Source organism: Malania oleifera, chromosome 9 (genome assembly GCF_029873635.1).
Source record: "Malania oleifera isolate guangnan ecotype guangnan chromosome 9, ASM2987363v1, whole genome shotgun sequence".
NCBI lineage: Eukaryota > Viridiplantae > Streptophyta > Magnoliopsida > Santalales > Ximeniaceae > Malania > Malania oleifera.
Window position 1 is genome coordinate 12858333 of NC_080425.1, and position 19168 is coordinate 12877500.

Here is a 19168-nt window from a genome sequence, read left to right on the forward strand (position 1 = left end):
CCAATTTAAGTTCTCTTCTCCCCTCTGACTTATGCTTCAGAGCGCTGCCCTAGAGTATACCCTAAGACCTCCAAACATTCCTTTAACTTTTTTTATTTTTATAGATTTTCGAATACAAATTGGTTGTTACCGTGAGGTGAAGAGATTCTTTCAATTAGGATCATGCTGCATTATACACTCCAAACATAGTGTAAAACTTTATGTGTGTTTATTTGTGTGCACGAGTGGACATGGATGTATATATCCAAATAATTAAAAGTGTCCCATTGATATTTAGATATTAACCTTAGTATTGGGAGTACAACCCCTTGTTACTCTTCCGCAATTCTCGAGTTACACAAATATCGCATTAACCCTTGAAAAATATTGATATCTACATCAAATAACTCTTGACCTTGGACCTTGCTCGGACAAATTTTTAAAATTATATTAAAATTTATTTAAATTTGTTTTTCAACATTTTTTATATTTGTATAAATCAAGTTCATGTTCCGCAAGGGCGCTATCCCGCAACCGAACTTTGGGCTTAATGGGCCGGGTAGCCCATAAGACCCAAGCCCAATTTTTATTCGGCGATGTTGGCTCTTAGCTAACAAGGAAGAAGCAAGAGGAGACACGAAGCAGCGGTCTCGGTCGAAATTTCTGGCGGCTTTGTCGTCGACTCTTCTCCTAGTCTCAAACCGATCCCTGACTTGCGCCCAACGAAAACCTGCAAATAACAGAAGAAGAAAAATCAGAGAGAGAGAGAGAGAGAGAGAGAGAGAGAGAGAGAGAGAGAGATGGTGCTGTGGGAGATCACGTTAGGAACTGCATATTTTCTGGGCCTGAAACGGACTTACAGGCTCGCTCTGAGGATTCAGCGTCGCCTCATCAGTTCTAAGTACGCCAAGATCCGCCACTTTGTTCACAGGTTAGTGATAAATGAACAAGTAAATTAAAATAAAGGAGTTTTGTATTTTTGTTGGGGCAGTGTGATCGTGTTTATGCATGTCGACTTACCCTTTTGATTTTTCGAACGTTTTGGGCAATTTGGATTTGTTTAGTGATTGTTGATGGGCGTTTTTATGATGTTTGAGAAGAATCTGAATGGTGTTTCTGGAAGCAACCATTTCATTTTGAAGCAAGATGTAAGAAGCATTAGTAAAGTACAATGCTAATAACACGATTGAAACAATTCAACCAATCAACAATTCAAAGCCCACGATTAAGACACCAAAATTTCGTACCAAAATCCATCCCAGAAGGGAAGAATCAACCAGCAAATTAGAAAAATGTACTGAGTACGAAAATATGGGTGCGAGGGGTGTTCTCAAGTTTAGGCTTGGGGACTTACATCCAAAGAAATGAGCCATAGAACTTCCTTTTTTTTTTTTTTGATAAACTGGAGACGCCAGCCAGGCAGCCACTATAGTGCCACTTGGAATCTATGGTACAACACTAAACTTGGGGTGTGAAAGCCATTGGCCAATCGACGTACCCTAGTAATTCACCGGTGTAATGCCTCGAGGGGAAATTGAACCGGTGACTTTGGGGTCACCAAAGTCACAACTCACCCTCACAGATATTACAAACCCATTTTCTATAGCTCATCAAATTATGATGAATCTTCCAACATGACATTGTGAATCCCTGCTTTCAAGCACAAACCATGAAATGTTGGAAGTCTTTGGACATTGATAGAAGTTTGCAAGTACCCATGTAAAGAATTCCTCAGTTCTCTATCAAGACACCCTTTGCGTTTCTCATTCACCAAAGAGATGGGCAGTAAAACCTAGGGCCTGCCAAATATTACAAACCCATTTTCTGATAGCTAACCAAATGTAAAAACAGCATTCCATTGTGAAACTACTCACTTGAGACACCCCTTGTTTCTTTCACCAAGTGCTAAAGTATGGCAGATTTCCATTTTAACTAAAAGCTTAAGCTGTTAGGTACAAACAATAAATAACATCCATTACATGGAATAAGATAGCTATCAAACAACCAAACAATAAATGTGGGCAACAAGATTAGAACCCAAGACTTCCCTTGCTCTTATACAATGGTAGATTTCCACTTTAGCTGTAATTGTGAGGTTGTGCACCAACAATTCTATCAAGCCTTAACAAAGTAATATCCCTCTTATATGGAATCTCCATTGTGTGTTTCATGGACATGAAGGAAGTCTATACACACATGACAAATGTGTAGACTCACAGCAAACCAGTTTCCTAGGCTCTTGAAGATTTCTATGAGTAGATAATATCCATTTATTATCATTTTTTTGTGGTAGTTATCTCATTTCAGAAATTAGTCCTTTTGTATTTACACTTGCCCATTGAATATACGAGTGAAATAGTTAGTCTTCTCTTTCAATTTAATCTTATCTATTATCATTTTACATGGTATCAAAACCCACAAGGACTTCTGTCCTTGGCTTCTTTAAATACCTTCTCTTCCCTCACCAATATCTCCACTCTTTCAACCATTCCACCAAATTTCTTCACATCACCATTATTTAACAAATTTCAACAGTGCCATGCTCATAAAACTTAACAGGAATAATTATTTGGTATGGTATTTTAGGGTTCTTCCTACTCTTCGCAGCTTCTACCTTGAGGGCTATATCAATGGCAATATTGATTATCCTTCTTAATTCATTACCGAGAGGACCATTCAACCTATCTCTCATGGACCAGAAAATTCAGAACATGACAATTCCAACCCCAACATCAACCTTGAATATGTTATACAACATCGCCGAGATCAGCTTCTTTTAAGCTGGTTGCTGTCTTCACTTGCAGAGCCAATATTGGCTCATGTCAGAGGATGTCAGAGTTGCCATTGGAAACTGGCTGCTGGAATCTTTATTTCAATTCCCCTGACCCTTTGGCAACCCCCAAGGACCTAAGCCCTTGGATTTGTTGACCCACCATTAACTACCAGTCGATCTGATGGTGCCACACAGTCACTTCCCTTCTCATTATGTGTTACTATCTTGTCAGTCATTCTAGAGCTGTACTTTGCATCCCGTCTGCTTTACAACCAAAATTCAAAGCTGCTACACAACTGACACAATCCATATCTGACTCTTGCCTGAGTTTTGGTGAAGATCCATATGAAAAGTAGCATTCTATTTCATTTAACTCCTAGGCTGATCCTTCATGAACAAACATTGTGGGCCTGAATTTGCTTCACATCCATTTCCTCCTTCCTTGAAACCCAGGGTGTTGAACATTGTCTATCTTGCCCATGCATTTCTCCCAAAAATTCAAAGTGGTGTTGATGGAAGCAAGCACCATCACATTCTTAAAGCAGGTCCTTGTTTGGGATTATGCCTTTCAACTACAATTTATCATATTAACTGTGTGCCACTCGCTTGCCACACCACAAATCACCTTTGTTTTGTTCATATGACCGTGATCCTGACTATCAATTTTTAAAATCCTTTGGATGTCTTTGTTATCCGCCTTTTCTGGATAAGAAAAAAGATATTAAAAGATAATGAACAAACGTGCTATGAGGGAAGAACAAGATGGCCTCCTAAAAGCAAAAAGAAAAATTGCAATAAACGTGCCCTCCGATCCCTTTGAAAGTTGGGCAGTGACTTGCCCCCAAAAAACCTGAACTGGGCCCAAAAAGAAGCCAAAAATACTACTTCATCCCTTAACAAGCGAGGAGAGTTGTACAATCCTTGAAGATTCTATATTCCTCTCAATCTAGAGTGTCCACAAAACAGGAAAACTGCTCAAGAGCATAATACCCTTCCATTTCTGCTCTTTCCAAAGCCCAAATTTGTCACTAGCAATAAATTGCCCACAACTTGAGGTGCCACGCAAGCTTCACTAAAACAAGGAAAAAGGGCACTTCACAGATGGTTTGCCACCTGGCAATGAAGAAAAAGGTGTGTATTAATTTCATTTGACTCGTGGCACATTATGCACATATCAGGGCTGAGAGCTTAATAGGGTCTTCTGACTTATACCAAATCATGCGTATTAAACCTACTGAGAGTCAGTCCGGATCAAAATATGAATATTAAAAAGAACCTTGGCCTTCCAATAACCAAGTTAGTGAGCTCAGCCTCTCTTTCATTGAAATTCCCAAAAAATGGAAATCCCGAGAAAAAGAGGCCCCATCAAAATAAAAGAAAGAGCTGATGGGTGTGTTCTGAAGAGTAGAAAGCTTAAAAAGACGATGTACCATCATATCCAACATAAATAATGTGTATTTTTTTGACACACTTGAGAACACTCTCTTTTAAATGCACATTAGAGCATGTAACATAGTGTTTCTGATTGAAGCCGTAACATTAGGAGGAAAATTGGTGCTGCGGACTTTATCACCATTACTATTCTTGAGAGCTTTGTAATTTTTCTCTTCATCAAAGGGCTTTCAAGCCACAGCACTTGGTAGCATTAGGGGAGCTGAAAGTGATGCCATTGACTGCTGAGCCTCAGGTTCAGACTAAACGTCCTCATGTAATCACAAATACCCTTCTTAATATCCTCTCCCTCTCAATTTCAATTCTCGCCAACATGTTGAATTTTTTATGAGCATTTGCTGTTTGGTTGAACAAACTAGTGTGTCAGTCCCCCTCCCTTAGCCATAAAGTCCTGGATTTTAACCTCTTGGTTCTCTCTTCCAAGTTAATGACCTTAGATAATTCTTTCCTAAGCAAATATCTTCTTGTTTTACTTTGGGAATTGAGGCCATGACCAAGTTGCTCCTCAGCCAGCTGCTTAATGCCATTAAGGATCATAGTCGAAGTGAATGTTCCCAAACATATTTCTGTTCCACTACTCCAGTTTATCTTTCAGCCCCTTCAATTTTGTGGCAAAAATAAAGCTTGCTTTCCCCTTGAAATGAAGAGTAGACCACCAATGATTATCCTGATCACTGATGTTTGAGCCACATGTTTGCAAATTGAAAATTGGTCGGCCCCCACTAACTCCTCCCATCAAGGGGGATAGGGAAGTGGTTTGAGATGGGCCTAGGGAGGAGTTTCTAGGTAACCCAATCTGTGGAGATTAGGAACCAATCAGGCCTCGAAAAAGAGGGAGACTCCCTGTAGTTGGACCAAATGAAAAAGCCACCCATGAGTGGAAGATTGACGAGGGCATTCACATTGATGAAGTCATGGAACTCTCTCATGCAAGTGTTCTTCAAGGCTCCCTTCCTTCTTTCATGTGGATATAAAGCCATATTGAAGTCTCCGTTGATGACCCAAGGAGCATCCCACCTGCTTTTAACTTCCAGGAGGTCATTCTATTAGAGCCGCTAGAGTGTCCTTCACCTGGATGGCAGACACCGGTCAGGATCCACTTGAAGTTATCCTCCAGTACCCAAACAGGTGGGAAACTGAGCAGGAATTAAAGGTGCTTCCATAAATTAAGAATACCCCCTGCATTTCCAGCAGCTCGAAGGAAAATCCACCTGCAAGACTTATCTTCCATAAGCTGTTGGCCATAATCTGATCCACAGGTTCAGGTTTAGCTTTTTGCAAGCAAATAATGTCTCCTCTCCCCAACGCTTGGGAAAATTCTAACCTTCGATAACTTGCTGAAAAGGGGTTGCCCCTCTTTAATAGTTGCTTTTTATGTTTGGACAATGTTGAATCTGTTGACACATCCTCTTGCATTTCTCCTGGCCCAGGAACTTTTTGGAACTCGGCCACTTGTTTGACCTGACAGTCAGGGGTTACTGCCAGATCAGAGGGTTGGAAAAGTTATGGGCCTGGAAAGGTATTCGATCCAGCAAGGAAAGGATTCTTTATTCCCCTTGCTGTCTTTTTTGTTTACATGGAGAGAAAGAAATGAAAGAGCTTTTGAAGGATGCCCTTACAAAGTTAATAAAGATTGTTGGATTGCTAATGTAATGCATAGGTGTAGTGGGTCGCTTTTGAATGATTCTCTTGTAATTCTGGACTTTTTTAACACTCTGCAGTGTGGGTGATCCTTTTGTTTTTGTTCGTACTTGAGTGGCATTCCCTTGATGCCGTTTAATAGGTTTTCTGTACTGCTATATTAAAATTAAAAAGAAAAAAGAAAAAAAAAAAAAGAACAGAGGAAACCTTGCAGGTTATTCTTGGAAGATTAAATAATCGCTATTTTCAAAATCTATAAGGACGGGAGGGAAAAAACTAAGCATGAATATCAAAGTTGCTAAAGAGAATGGAATGTCGGTGAAGATAGTTGCAGGAAATCCCTCGGATATTAGTGTTTTCTGGCTCCTTGTCATTCTTCAATAAATCTCACTTATATTAGGTTTTAAGTCATGCTGCACTGCCATCTTATGCTAAGGATGTATGTATGCTCTTCAAAACTCTGTAGCTTTTTGTCTTGCAAGATCATTCGTGCCATCTGGTTGTAATTTATAAAAGTGGCTAGCAGGTGTTGTTGGCGGGGAATCTTTTATTTCTCTTATATGCATAACAGCATTATTGCAAGGAACTGCTGTAACTCTTGATTGATGGAGTGTTTTGTTTTTGTTTCAGTTTTTGTTTATTTATTTATTTTGTTGCAATGCTCAATGATTTGAGAACAAACTCATAAATGAATTCAACCCACATAGCATGCCTAGGATTTAATTTCTTTTAAGAGTACAGTTATCTCGAGACTTGTTGGTTGTTGGAAATGGAATGCACTCTGGACTAGTAATAACACCTTCCATGGTGAAGGAACTGGAACACTGCAGAAAATTCCTTACTGCATGTAGAATACTTCTCTGTCATATTTTTCTTAATTTGGAGTGTTGAACCATCTATGTTCATGCTAGAATCTAAAATTTTTTTCTTGACATTGTGTGTAAGCCTGAGTTTTATTTTTCAGAAACTAAAGCTGAGGAAGAAAACAGGGAATTAATGCCGGCAGACTAGGTATTGTGTTTTTATGAATATAGCATTGTTATGTTATATGTCCAAACTCCCAAGCATTGTTGAAGTGTCCCCATGAGATGAGCAGCACAAATAATTGTTCTACAACCTACATGGCAGATGAGGGCAACTTGAGAAATAAATGAAAACCTTAATTTTGGAGAGGTAGAAAATAGTACAACAACAACAAAACCAAGCCTCAAGTCCCACTAGGTGGGGTCGGCTATGTGAATCCTTTTTCACCAATTTATGAGTTCATGGGCCATTTCTTTTGACAGATTCAGGGATATTAAATCCTTACCTCTTAGTCAGTTGGTCCATCACTAAAGCAAAAAGATAAGGACTCAAAGCAGATCCTTGATGTATACCTATGGTGATTGGATATTCTCCCGTTTCTCCATCTAGTCTTTACTCTAGTTTGTTGATTACTTAAGAACCATTTCCCGAATTTGTCTTGCTGCCAAATTTGAAGTTGTTTGTTTTGATGTTGGCTTGCATATGTTTTTCTTTCAGCCAACTGTTCATAATTAAGCAGGACTTAATTTTGATGATAGTTTACTAGAAATCCTTTAAAGAAACCATGGTTTTTGAAACCTCTAAATAAGAACTGGTCAGAGATGTTGCATCTTTGGATTATTGTCAATAATGAAAACATAATTCTTGGATGGAAGCCAGTGCATTGTACTGGGCACTTACTTCTTTTGTATCCCCGTTACTTTGATCCCCTGAGGACTATTACTGAACTTCTGTACTTGCTAAAGGCTTGGTGTAAAATAATCCTTAGTGCTATCCTATTCTGTTCTGCAATTGATGTTATACTTCTTACAGTTACTATTGCTAATTTGCTGTATTTGGGACCCAGACAAGTTCTCATTATTTTTGTTCTTCACTTTTTCCCCAGGCGGACGCGTGTTGTATTTGATGTAGCACTCAGGGTTCACCAGAAGATACAGCACAGAGACATAGAAGTTGGTCGGAATCTTGGTAACTGGATTCTCAGGTGGCTTGATCGAATGAAACCATCAGCTCAAATACGTGCTCGCCCACCTGTAAAGCCTCCCATCAGTGGTACTGCTAACACTATTACGACAAAGCAGGTAACTAACTACTCATCCCACCAAAAAACCCCAGGGTTCTTCCGTAGATCAGGCAGGAGTATGGATGGGGAGTCCAATAGGCATCTGTTTGTTTCATCAGCAAATGCATGGCCAAAACCTTTTCCTACCCTCGCAATGATGATGCTTCCCACAAGGCCTGCAGCCAATAGCTTTCAGTATAGGCACCTGTGGTTTTCTGGGCCCGAAGTTTTGAGATCAAACAATGCAAGAAATGGGTTTGAGGGAGTGATCCGGAAGGACATAATGCAGTGGATGCTGCGAAACTAACAGCTTGGAGCTCACTTTTTTCCCCTGCACTTTGTTTTTGCTAGTTTTCTTGTCATATCATTGAGTTCAAACAGTAGAAGGGTATGGCTTCGGAGAGTTAACTTTTAACGCAGGTGGTGCTGCAAAATCGATGGCTGGACCTTTAGTGTTATGCAATGGAGATTAATCCCTTTCATCTTCCTTTGCTTTTTTGGCTTTTGTATATTCTCATGAGGTTCGTCTGGCTGGAACTGTCAGTTGCTAGATCCCAAATAATATTGCTGTTTAATAAAAACGGTTGCTTTGTGTCAGTGATCTTATACAGCAATAAGTCATCTTGTTTTTACCAAGTTACTTGCGTCATAGAAGTGTGTGATTTTGAACTCACAACATTAACACTCAAATCACAAAACCTCCTACTTATATGAAGGTAATAGTAGAATTAAAATTCCCTTCACCACTAAGAGTCCATTTGAATAAAGACTTAAAGACTTTACTTAGAAAAAAAAAAAGGGAAACAAAAAGAAAATTTATTTTCTTCTATATTAAATACTATTAAAAATGACAGTCTATTTTGATAGTGTGTAAGCTTAAAAATGAGTAAGACAATATTCAATTATGGTAAAATATGCTCTATTAAAGCAATAAAAACAAATAAGTTCATCCATGCGCATGCAATCATATAAATATAATATAAACTAGAATTGAGCATGTTTTGAAAATCAACAATAAAACAGATGATGATAGGGATGCTAAGTGCAAACTCAGACAGCCATCCAAAGAGAATAATTTAACTTACAAAATAAACACACACACATACACAAAATTTTACATATTTTCTATATTTTTATAATTTTAGAGTAAAATACACAAATCTTTTCTAGGACTTGATTGAAAGACTCCAAACTTTCTTTGAGATTTTAAAATTTTCATAAGCCTCTTTTGAGATTTGATCATAGACATGAACCTGTCTTGACATACCAAAAATTCAAAGACCTCTTATGAGGCTCCAAAATCCGAAGACCTCCCGTGATGTTTGGGGAAAGGAGGGTTTAAAAAATTGCACATGCCTCCCATGAACTTTGGCAAAAGATAATCATCTTTCAATTTCAAACATTTTAGACTTTCCCAAAGATTGAATTTTCTTTCATATTTGACCAAAAGACAAAACCAAGGAGGGGTTATAAGTATCCTAAAAATCAAATGTCAAGAAATGTTCATGGAAGTTGTTGGCATGAGCTTTCTCGTTTCATTTATGGCTGATTGGCCATGATTAGGGCTGGAATATTTGATGTATATTCTTCCTTCTATCTTTGACACATAGATATTTTATTTTTAGGAGAAGATTGTGCATTTGCTAAAATTAACTTCTCTTGTATCTGTGTAAATTGATGGCTAATAATCATTGAATAATAAGAAAAAAGGAGTGACCTTTCCCGTGGACGTAGGTTGGAGTCAGCTCAACCACGTAATTATTGTGTGCATTTTCTTCTTGCTTTAACATGGTATTAGAGCGGGGATTCTAAGGCTTCTGCCCCTCCTCTTCTTCATCACGACATTTTCTACCATTTTAGCCAACGATGGCTGACATGGTTCCTCACTGCAGCAACACCACCACGACGATGGTTCATGACCCGACGGCCAGAATGATCGATGTTTTGACCAAGAACTCGGCTCCCAACTATGATCCAATGAATCCACAAATTGACATCAAGTTAGACGGGGCAAACTATGCCCTTTGGTCCCCAGTTGTGGAGATGTTCATCTCCAGCAAGGACAAACTTGGGTATATCAATGGCGATATCCCGAAACCCTCGGCGATTAACCCGGCGTTTCGAAAGTGGCATACCGAGAACACAATCGTGAAAGGATGGCTCATCAATTCTATGAACCCATCCCTGATCAACAACTTCATTCGCTTCTCCACTGCAAAAGATGTGTGAGACGCAATTGCAACAAGATATTATGATGGAACTGATACCTCATAGGTATATTATCTGAAACGACGTGTCTCATGAACATGCCAGGCAAGCGACTCGATTGAAACCTACTACAACAACCTCCAGGGACTATGGCGAGAAATTTATTTTCTCTGGCCGAATTCGATGACATGTGCTGGATATATACGAATATTTAGTTCCCTTCTCTAGGAGGATCGGATCTATACTTTTATAAATGGGTTAGATGACCAATTGGACAAGGCCTAGAGTGACATCCTGCAGATGCAACCGTTTCCCACGATGGAATAGGCGTATGCATATGTACGCCGAGAATACATTCGTCAAGCTGTCATGCTTGCAAGAACCGAGACCACGATTGGTGCTGTCATGGCCTCCAAGAGCACTAAGATGGGGCCACGATAGCCTTCATCTATTCAATTGTCCCAAAAGACGCCAAAGGGCGTGACAAATCTCTCATCTCAACCGAGGTAAGTCCCAAACAAAAGGAGGGGGATGCAACCATTGTGGGAATCTCAAGCACACCCGCGAAACCTGTTTCAAACTTCACGGGTATCCAGAGTGGTGGTACGACCTTAAGGCATGGAAGGCGCGCAAGATTGGGGTTGGTTTGGGTCGGGCAGCACAGGTTAAGGCAATGCCACAATTGTCCCTCATCCCGCAAACCGTGCCTACTACAACATCTACTACTGATCATGGTAATGAGGGAAAAGCTTGTTTGAGCTCGGCTTAAGGTAAATATGATGGCTGGCTAGTTGATTCCGGAGCCACTGACCATATGACATTTGATGACTCGGACTTTACTTAGATCTCCAAACCTTGACGGACTAGCATAATTAATGCCAATGGTGTTCCTTATCCTGTTACAGGGGCTGGCACAGTGATCCCATCACCCACCCTCTCCTTATCTAATACTTTGCTAGTCCCGTCTCTCTCGAATAAATTAATGTTAGTTAGTCAAGCTACTACTGAATTGAATTGTGTTGCCCTAATATATCCTACATTTTGTCTTTTTCAGGATATTCTCACCAAGGAGATCATTGGGCGTGGTACTAAGAGGGAGGGGTACATTGAAAACTTTTGTCCAAGTTGGGCTTATGTGATACAACCCGTGTGGAGTAGTAAGGAGAAGCAGATTTGGCTATGACATCGTCGGTTAGGCCATCCATCATTTAGTTACATGAAGTACTTGTTTCTAGACTTGTTTTCGAATTATTTTCCTTCAAAATTTAAGTGTGATACTTGTGTTTTAGGAAAGAGTCATCGGGTATAATTTCCAATGAGTATGAATAAAAGTTCCAAGTCATTCTCCTTAATTCATTCAGATGTGTGGGGGCCATCTCCTATAACTACCTATATCAAAACTTGATGGTTTGTTACATTCGTTGATGATTGCACCCGAATGACATGGTTGTACCTCTTAAAAAATAAAATGAAGTGTTTGATATTTTCTATGCATTTCACTTTATGATCCAAACTCAATTTTCTGAAAAATCCATATACTCCGGTCTGACAATAGGAGGGAATATGTTAATAAAAAATTCCAAGCGTATTTCCAAACTCATGGACTGATACATGAAACTTCTTGCCCACAAACCCCTCAAAAAAATGGGGTTGCTAAAAGGAAAAATTGGCATATTTTGGAAACAGCTCGTGCACTCCTGATTGGGGCGCACGTCCATCGACAATACTGGGATGATGCAGTCACCACTGTAGTGCATCTCTTAAATCGTATGCCATCAAAGGTACTCAACTATAAAACACTGTTGCAAGCCTTATCCAATTATGTCTCACTACCTGCTATTTTAGTGATTCCTCCATGGGTGTTTGGGTGCGTGGCCTTCGTTCATCTTCATAAAAATCAAAGGACTAAACTAGACCCATGTGCCCTACGGTGTATCTTTGTGGGGTATGCTACCCACACAAAGGGCTACAAGTGTTATCATCCACCTACCAAACGGACATACGTCACATTAGATGTCATGTTTTCAGGGGGAGCGTTCGGATGAAGAGCCATATTGGTCAGAGTGGCCTAGTTTTGTAATTGATGGACCCGAGGGACCCGCATGGATGAGTGAATCTAAATTCATGGAAAACATTACTAATAATAGTAATGTTGAAGGTAGAACTGAGGATTATGTGGATATGGCACAAAAGTTATAGGAAACTGACTATGGGATCGATATGGAAGGGAGTAATATATAGAGGGACGATCATAGGTATGATAAATCAGAGACATCTGAAGTCAATCCCCTTACCTCCAGAGTACCTGCTGACCCAACTCCTGAGAATATCTAGGAGGTAAGTTCCCCTACTGCTTTTTTACTTACTAATGATTTACATGCTTCTAGTGGCTATACTTTACCTTTCAGGCACAATCGCGGAAAACCGCCCAACTGGTATTCACCTAACTGTGATAGGAAGAAATCTGAACACCCTATCACTAAATATGTTTCAGCTCAAAATCTATCTGAACCCCTCAAGTCCTTTGTGCACTCAGTATCGTCACATTATGTCCTAGAAAGCATTCACGAAGCCTTGGCAAATCCAAGATGGACCTAGGCAATAAAGGAAGAAATGGAGGCTCTATACAAAAATGATACTTGGTCTTTGGTTTTTTTGCCAGAAGGAAAGAAAATTGTTGGATGCAAGTGGATCTTTTCTATTAAATACAAGGCTGATGGATCTGTTGAACGGTACAAGGCGAGGCTCTTGGAAAAGGGGGACACTCAAACTTATGGTATAGATCATTTTGAAACCTTCTCACCTGTGGCAAAATTGAACACTGTCAAAGTGTTATTATCTCTAGCTGCTAACTTGGATTGGCCATTACATCAATTTGACGTAAAGAACGCATTCCTCCATGGTAGTATTGAGGAAGAAGTGTACATGGAGCTTCCCCCAGGATACATGACTACTTCAAAGAATGAAGTTGTATGCAAACTTCAACGAGCTTTGTATGGGCTAAAACAGTCACTACGTCATTGGTTTGAAAGGTTTAGCATTACTATGAGAAAGTATGGATTCAAACAAAATAACACTGATCACACATTATTTATAAAACACTGGCTTGGTAAAGTAACTATAATGACCAAAAAAAAATTATATGCATGGAAGTGTAATAATAATAATAATAATAATAATAATAATAATAAATAACTAAATAAATAAATTATTATTATTAACTAAATAATATAATATATTAATATAATATTATAATATTATAGTATATATATACATACATACACACACACACACACACACACACACACACACACACACACACACATATATATATATATATATATATATAACTTGAGACTTCCTTAAGTCACAAAATATCTTCCCCCCTGAGATGTCTCTCACTCTCTCTTCATTTTTCTCTCCTCAAGCTCTCTCTCTCTCTCTCTCTCTCCAATTTCTTTCTGTTTCCCAGCCAAATTGAAAAATGAACATCATATCCGGGTCCCAACTCCACTCCTGAATACTTTAATCAGAGTGGATTCGTCATTTGGACGTCGTAGGCACCACTCCAAGGTTAAAGTAAGGGAAATAGATTATGTCAATTATTTTCAGAAAATTTAACCGATTAAATTGTGGTATTTAATTATTAAATTGTAGTATTTGATTATATCAAATTTTTGGAAATATTTTGGAATTATATTAAACTGTAGGGATTTGTTTATATTAGATTTTTGGGAATTTTTTGGAATTATATTAAACTGTAGGGATTTGTTTATATCGGATTTTTGGGATATAATGGAATTAAATTAAATAGGTGAATAAAATATGTTTTTCCAGGCAGATTATTATATTATGAAATATTTACTCAAATGTGTGGCATGAGAAATGACTAAATGATTACGAATAGAATATTTTATGATGATATATACAACAGGGTATGGTTTTATACCGATTTCAAAAAATGCTATAAATATGCGGAAAACATGATATGATAGTTTTATACAAAAATATGACGAATTTATGTAGAGTTATGATATGTCGTGCCAGTTTTATACCGAGGCAGTTATGATATGACGATTTTATATCGATTATGATTTGCCAGATATGATGTGACAGTGAAAACATGATTTACATAGATTTATGAAATAATGATTATGAAATGAGATCACGTTAACAATTATATTATATAAATTGTACTATATGATATCAGAACCCTGACGGACTATTTATGTTCAGAGCACGGTACCACAACTAGCTAGCAAGATTCGACAGTGTAACCCCCCTGTGTCCGGCTCGAGAAGTGTTGTGGAGAGCAGGATGGGTTCGGAACAGGCTGGGTGTACAGATCAGACAGTGTAACCACACTATTTAGAAATTGTTGGTAATAGAGTCGATTAACTTGAAGTGTTGCGGAGAGCAGGATACTCCCTAATTTCGGCCTGAGAAGTGTTGCGAAAAGCAGGATGGGGTCGGATAAGGTTGGGCGGGCAATCATACTACAGACATGACACGTTTGACTTAGCTTGGTAAGCCAGCCATGGTTAAGTCTAGCCTTCGGGCCGCACAACCCGGTCATGTGGGGTTATTACATGAAGAGATATATGAATGTCTCAGGGAAAGTTTTATATATGTATATATATATATATATATATATATATATATATATATATATATATATATATATATATAATGATAATTTACGCACACAAAGAAATTTATTAAACCAAAGTATGTTTTGAAAATTGAAGAAAAGTATGTTTCCTCAGATATGTATATGTATAAGTTCAGTTTTACTTGATTTATCAGTTAAAAGTCAATTATTTAGAGGATATGTTTATGATACGCTAAAACTCATGTTACCACACACTGATAATAATCTATTCCGTCTTACTGAAAGGTGTCTCACCCCATGATTATCCAATATTTTTTAGATGCCATAAGGAACAAAACAGTAATCAGAGTAGCGCAATGGAAGCATGGGTGGACAGAAGGTTTTATTTAGAATAGATCCTTATTAAATTATGATTTTTGATGTATTTAGTATTTTATGGGTGTATTGTGATATTGGAAATGATATTGTTGTATTGGGATAATTAGTGCTCTAGTAATTAGAATTTAAGGACTTCCGCTGTCATTATCAGTGATTATTATAGTATGAAATATTCAGGTTATTACAGGTGGTATCAGAGAAATCTGAAACGAAATTTTTTGGGTTGTCACAGTTGGTATCAGAGCTTAGGATATAGACTCTGTAGACTCTAGGGATGATTATTACCAGAGTATAGGTATGCAGTAGGATGAGGATAGGAATGGATAAGCTAGATGTGGTAAGAGCGATGGGATATAGGATGCATAGCGGAGTAAAATACTGCAAGCAATTGGAATTTTGGAGTTTTGACTCGCAGCCGAAAGCAAAAATTCATCGAGGATTTTCTTTGACTTTTTCTGGAATAGCCGGAAGTTCTAGAAAAGTCACGGCAAATCATTGACATTTTTCTCCCGGAATGCTGCACTATGATCTTTTTTTTGTGTAAATAGTCACTGCAAGGAATGAGCTAACATTTGCAATATTGGAATATATGAGATAGAATTTTGTGCATTTTTGGAATGTGTGCACCTTTGTACATTAGAGTATACTCCTAGTTCTCTAGGATTCCTTTTTGGTTTAGTGTGCGTGGATTATGAGGTAATCCTATAAATGGAGTGGTTATCTATTTATCATACACTTAGTTGATTGTTTCCAAAAGAAAGTAGTACTCGGAGATCCAAATGTAGTGACGGTTTCCTTCCAACTAACAAGCACTCATATTTGATATCTCAAGTGCTTGTGAAAGGATGGAATTTGGGCACATGTCTAGGATTTGTAACAGCAACGAAATAAAATACACAAGTTAATGAAACCCAAACTTCTTTACCCATAGGTGATGAATTTCTAGATATTTTTCCAGATGATTTATCGGGGCTGCCTCCAAAAGGAGATTGAATTCAATATTGATTTGGTGCTAGGAACGGAGCTTGTGTCGATTGCTTCATATGGAATGACATTAGCTGAACTAAGGCAACCTAGGGTGCAACTAGAAGATTTCCTTAATAAGGAATTTATTCGATCTAGTGTATCACCATGGGTTGCACCCGTGTTATTTGCTAAGAAACATAATGGGTCCTTGAGGTTATGTGTTGATTATTTGAAGTTGAATCATGTTACATTAAGAATTGGTATCGACTTCTAGGAATTGGGGGATTATTTGGTCAATTGGCGAAATCCCAAAATTTCTGAAGATTGGCTTACAACCAAGTTATCACTAATTGAGATTTGGGAATTAAACGTTCCAAAGATGGAAATTAGTACATGACTCACTCGAAAAATGAGCAGTTCGGAAGTTATCCCAAGTATAGAAGTTTAGTCGTATAATAATTAGCCTAAGGGTCAGATCGTCTCCTCAGGGAATGTAGGTTAATTCCAAATTTTGTGTAATTCCAATAGAAAAAAAAAAAGGTTTACTGAACACAGTTCAGATTCAGTTACTGGGATTTTTAGGATTTTGCAACGAAACTTAAAACAATGTAAATCCTAACTGGAAATTTAACATGCATAAACATAAGTAAATAAATGTCAGATTCAATGCTAGAATAATGAAAGAAACAAACCCTGCAATCATTTTATTAAATAAAAATACTAACCTTAAATATAAACCCAGACAAGAATAAACTCTAACTAAATAAAAATACTAACTTCAATAATAAAAACACCTAAGAACTATTTAAATTTCAACAAAGACTCCAAATAAAAAAAAAAAAAACAAACTGAATAATGACCCAAACAAATATTAAAGATTCAACACAAGACTTTAGAAGAACAATCTAAATTGAATAATTCAAATCAAAATAAAATTCCAACCACAACTTTTTAATAAACAAATAAACTAAAGAAAGAGAGTAAAAGTGAGAAAGATTCAATCTAAAACTAATTAATAATATTTAAATAACAAGAAAATCAAACTAACTTTTTAATAATGAAAATAGATCCAGCAATTGTTTAAGATTCAAATAAAAAATAAGGAGAGAAGGAGAGAGAGAGAGAGAGAGAGAGAGAGAGAGAGAGAGAGAGAGAGAGAGAGAGAGAACCATGAGGGAGACATAGCAGCCCCCCTCTGTGCGCTGCCTTCAAGGCAAAAATAAAAACACCCAAAAAGCTCCTCTAGCCAACCCTAAAAAAAACCTACCCAAAAAGCATCCCATAATGCCCCCTGTACATTAAATGCCAAATTCCAATTTAAACCCTAACTAAGCCGACTGCTTCTTGCACACTCAAAGGCATGCGCATAGGCTGACATGGTCACATCAAGCTCCTTTTCACTTTTACTTTTTTTTGTTTCTTCAATTCTGAGCTCGCTTCCTTTGATTTTTCTTTGACCTCATCTATCTCAGTTGTAACCTCAAGTGTCAAGACAACTGTTGGTCTGTCGGTGAGTATCTCAGGTTGGGAAACTTCTTTTCCACTTCTCGAAGTAATAACAACATCCGCTGTCTCAAGAGAAACATTATGTATTTATTGTTGTTGGTGCTAGTATTCTTAAGGATTAGACTGAGGTTTTACCAGAAATTTCTCTTTTTCTAAGATATTCAACTGCATGCTCATTTCATTAATGGTGTCCTGCAATTCATTTATGGTTTGAATATTAATCTGTATGAACTGCTGAAGAGCATCCTCAAGAGACTTCTCCGGTGGAGCAGGTGCTGCATTAGATTGAAATCCTGAAGGTGTATAGCTCTGAGAGATCTGTTGTGACTGATACTGATGCTAAAAGGCAGCTTGATGATATGACGGTTGATAAGGGGGTGCATAGGACTGGGAAGGTTATTTCCAAAGTTGTTTTGTACTATTCTTCTTTTCCATCTCCATAGCCTCCACTCTTTTAGTGAGTTCAGCCATACGTGCCTCAACATAAAAATCATCTTTCAGTTTATACCACTCTCCACCATGTATTGCTCTCAATGGTTGAGCTGCAATTGGTCTTTTGTCAATCCTAGTGTTCTACTGTTGAGCATAGTCACCTAAATGATCCAGAAAATCCAATGCCTCATCAGACTCCTTGTTGAAGAAATATCCTAAACACATAGTATGAGCAAACTGTTTCGATTCAGGAGTCAACGCAATGTAGAAATAGTTGACAAGGCGCCATGATTCAAATCCATGGTGGGGACACATGTTAACCAGATTTCTAAATCTCTCCCAGCTTTCATGAAATGTCTCATCAACTCCTTACATGAATCGACTGATCTGTTCCTACAAAAATACTAACTTTAATAATAAAAACACCTAAAGAACTATTTAAATTCCAACAAAGACTCCAAATAAAAAAATAAAAAAAACTGAATAATAAACCAAACAAATATTAAAGATTCAACGCAAGACTTTAAAAAGAACAATTTAAACTGAATAATTCAAATCAAAATAAAATTGTAATCACAACTTTTTATTAAACAAATAAACTAAAGAAAGAGAGTAAAAGAATGAGAAAGATTCAATCTAAAACTAATTAATAATATTTAAATAACAATAAAATCAAACTAACTTTTTAATAATGAAAATAGATCCAACAATTTTTTAAGATTCAAATAAAAAATAAGGAGAGAAGGAGAGAGAAGAGAGAGAGAGAGAGAGAGAGAGAGATAAAAAAAAAACCGTGAGGGAGACACAACAGCCCCCCTCTATGCGCTGCCTTCAAAGAAAAAAGTTAAAAACACCCAAAAAGCTCCTCCTACCAACCCTAAAAAAAACTTACCTAAAAAGCATCCCATAATGCCCCCCTGTACATTAAATGCCAAATTCCAATTTAAACCCTAACTAAGCTGGCTACATATTGCACACTCAAAGGCATGCGTGTAGGCTGACGTAGTCACATCAAGCTCCTTTTCTTTTGTAAATTAATAAAAAATATTATTTAATTAATTAATTTTTTTTGAATCACTACATCCTCTTGTAATAATTATTTTTTGGGGCATTACATTCTCCCTTCCTTATTGAA

The 19168-nt window shown here is 37.6% G+C and overlaps 1 protein-coding gene across 1 annotated transcript; it reads left to right on the forward strand.

Annotated features, from left to right (window-relative positions):
- The first annotated feature begins 497 nt into the window (after positions 1-497).
- Positions 498-8528, forward strand: LOC131164882 (uncharacterized). Its single transcript, XM_058122407.1, has 2 exons — positions 498-910; positions 7755-8528. Exons 1-2 carry the CDS (start codon positions 780-782, stop codon positions 8236-8238), a joined length of 615 nt encoding a protein of 204 aa, XP_057978390.1. The 5' UTR covers positions 498-779; the 3' UTR covers positions 8239-8528.
- The last annotated feature ends 10640 nt before the right edge of the window (positions 8529-19168 follow it).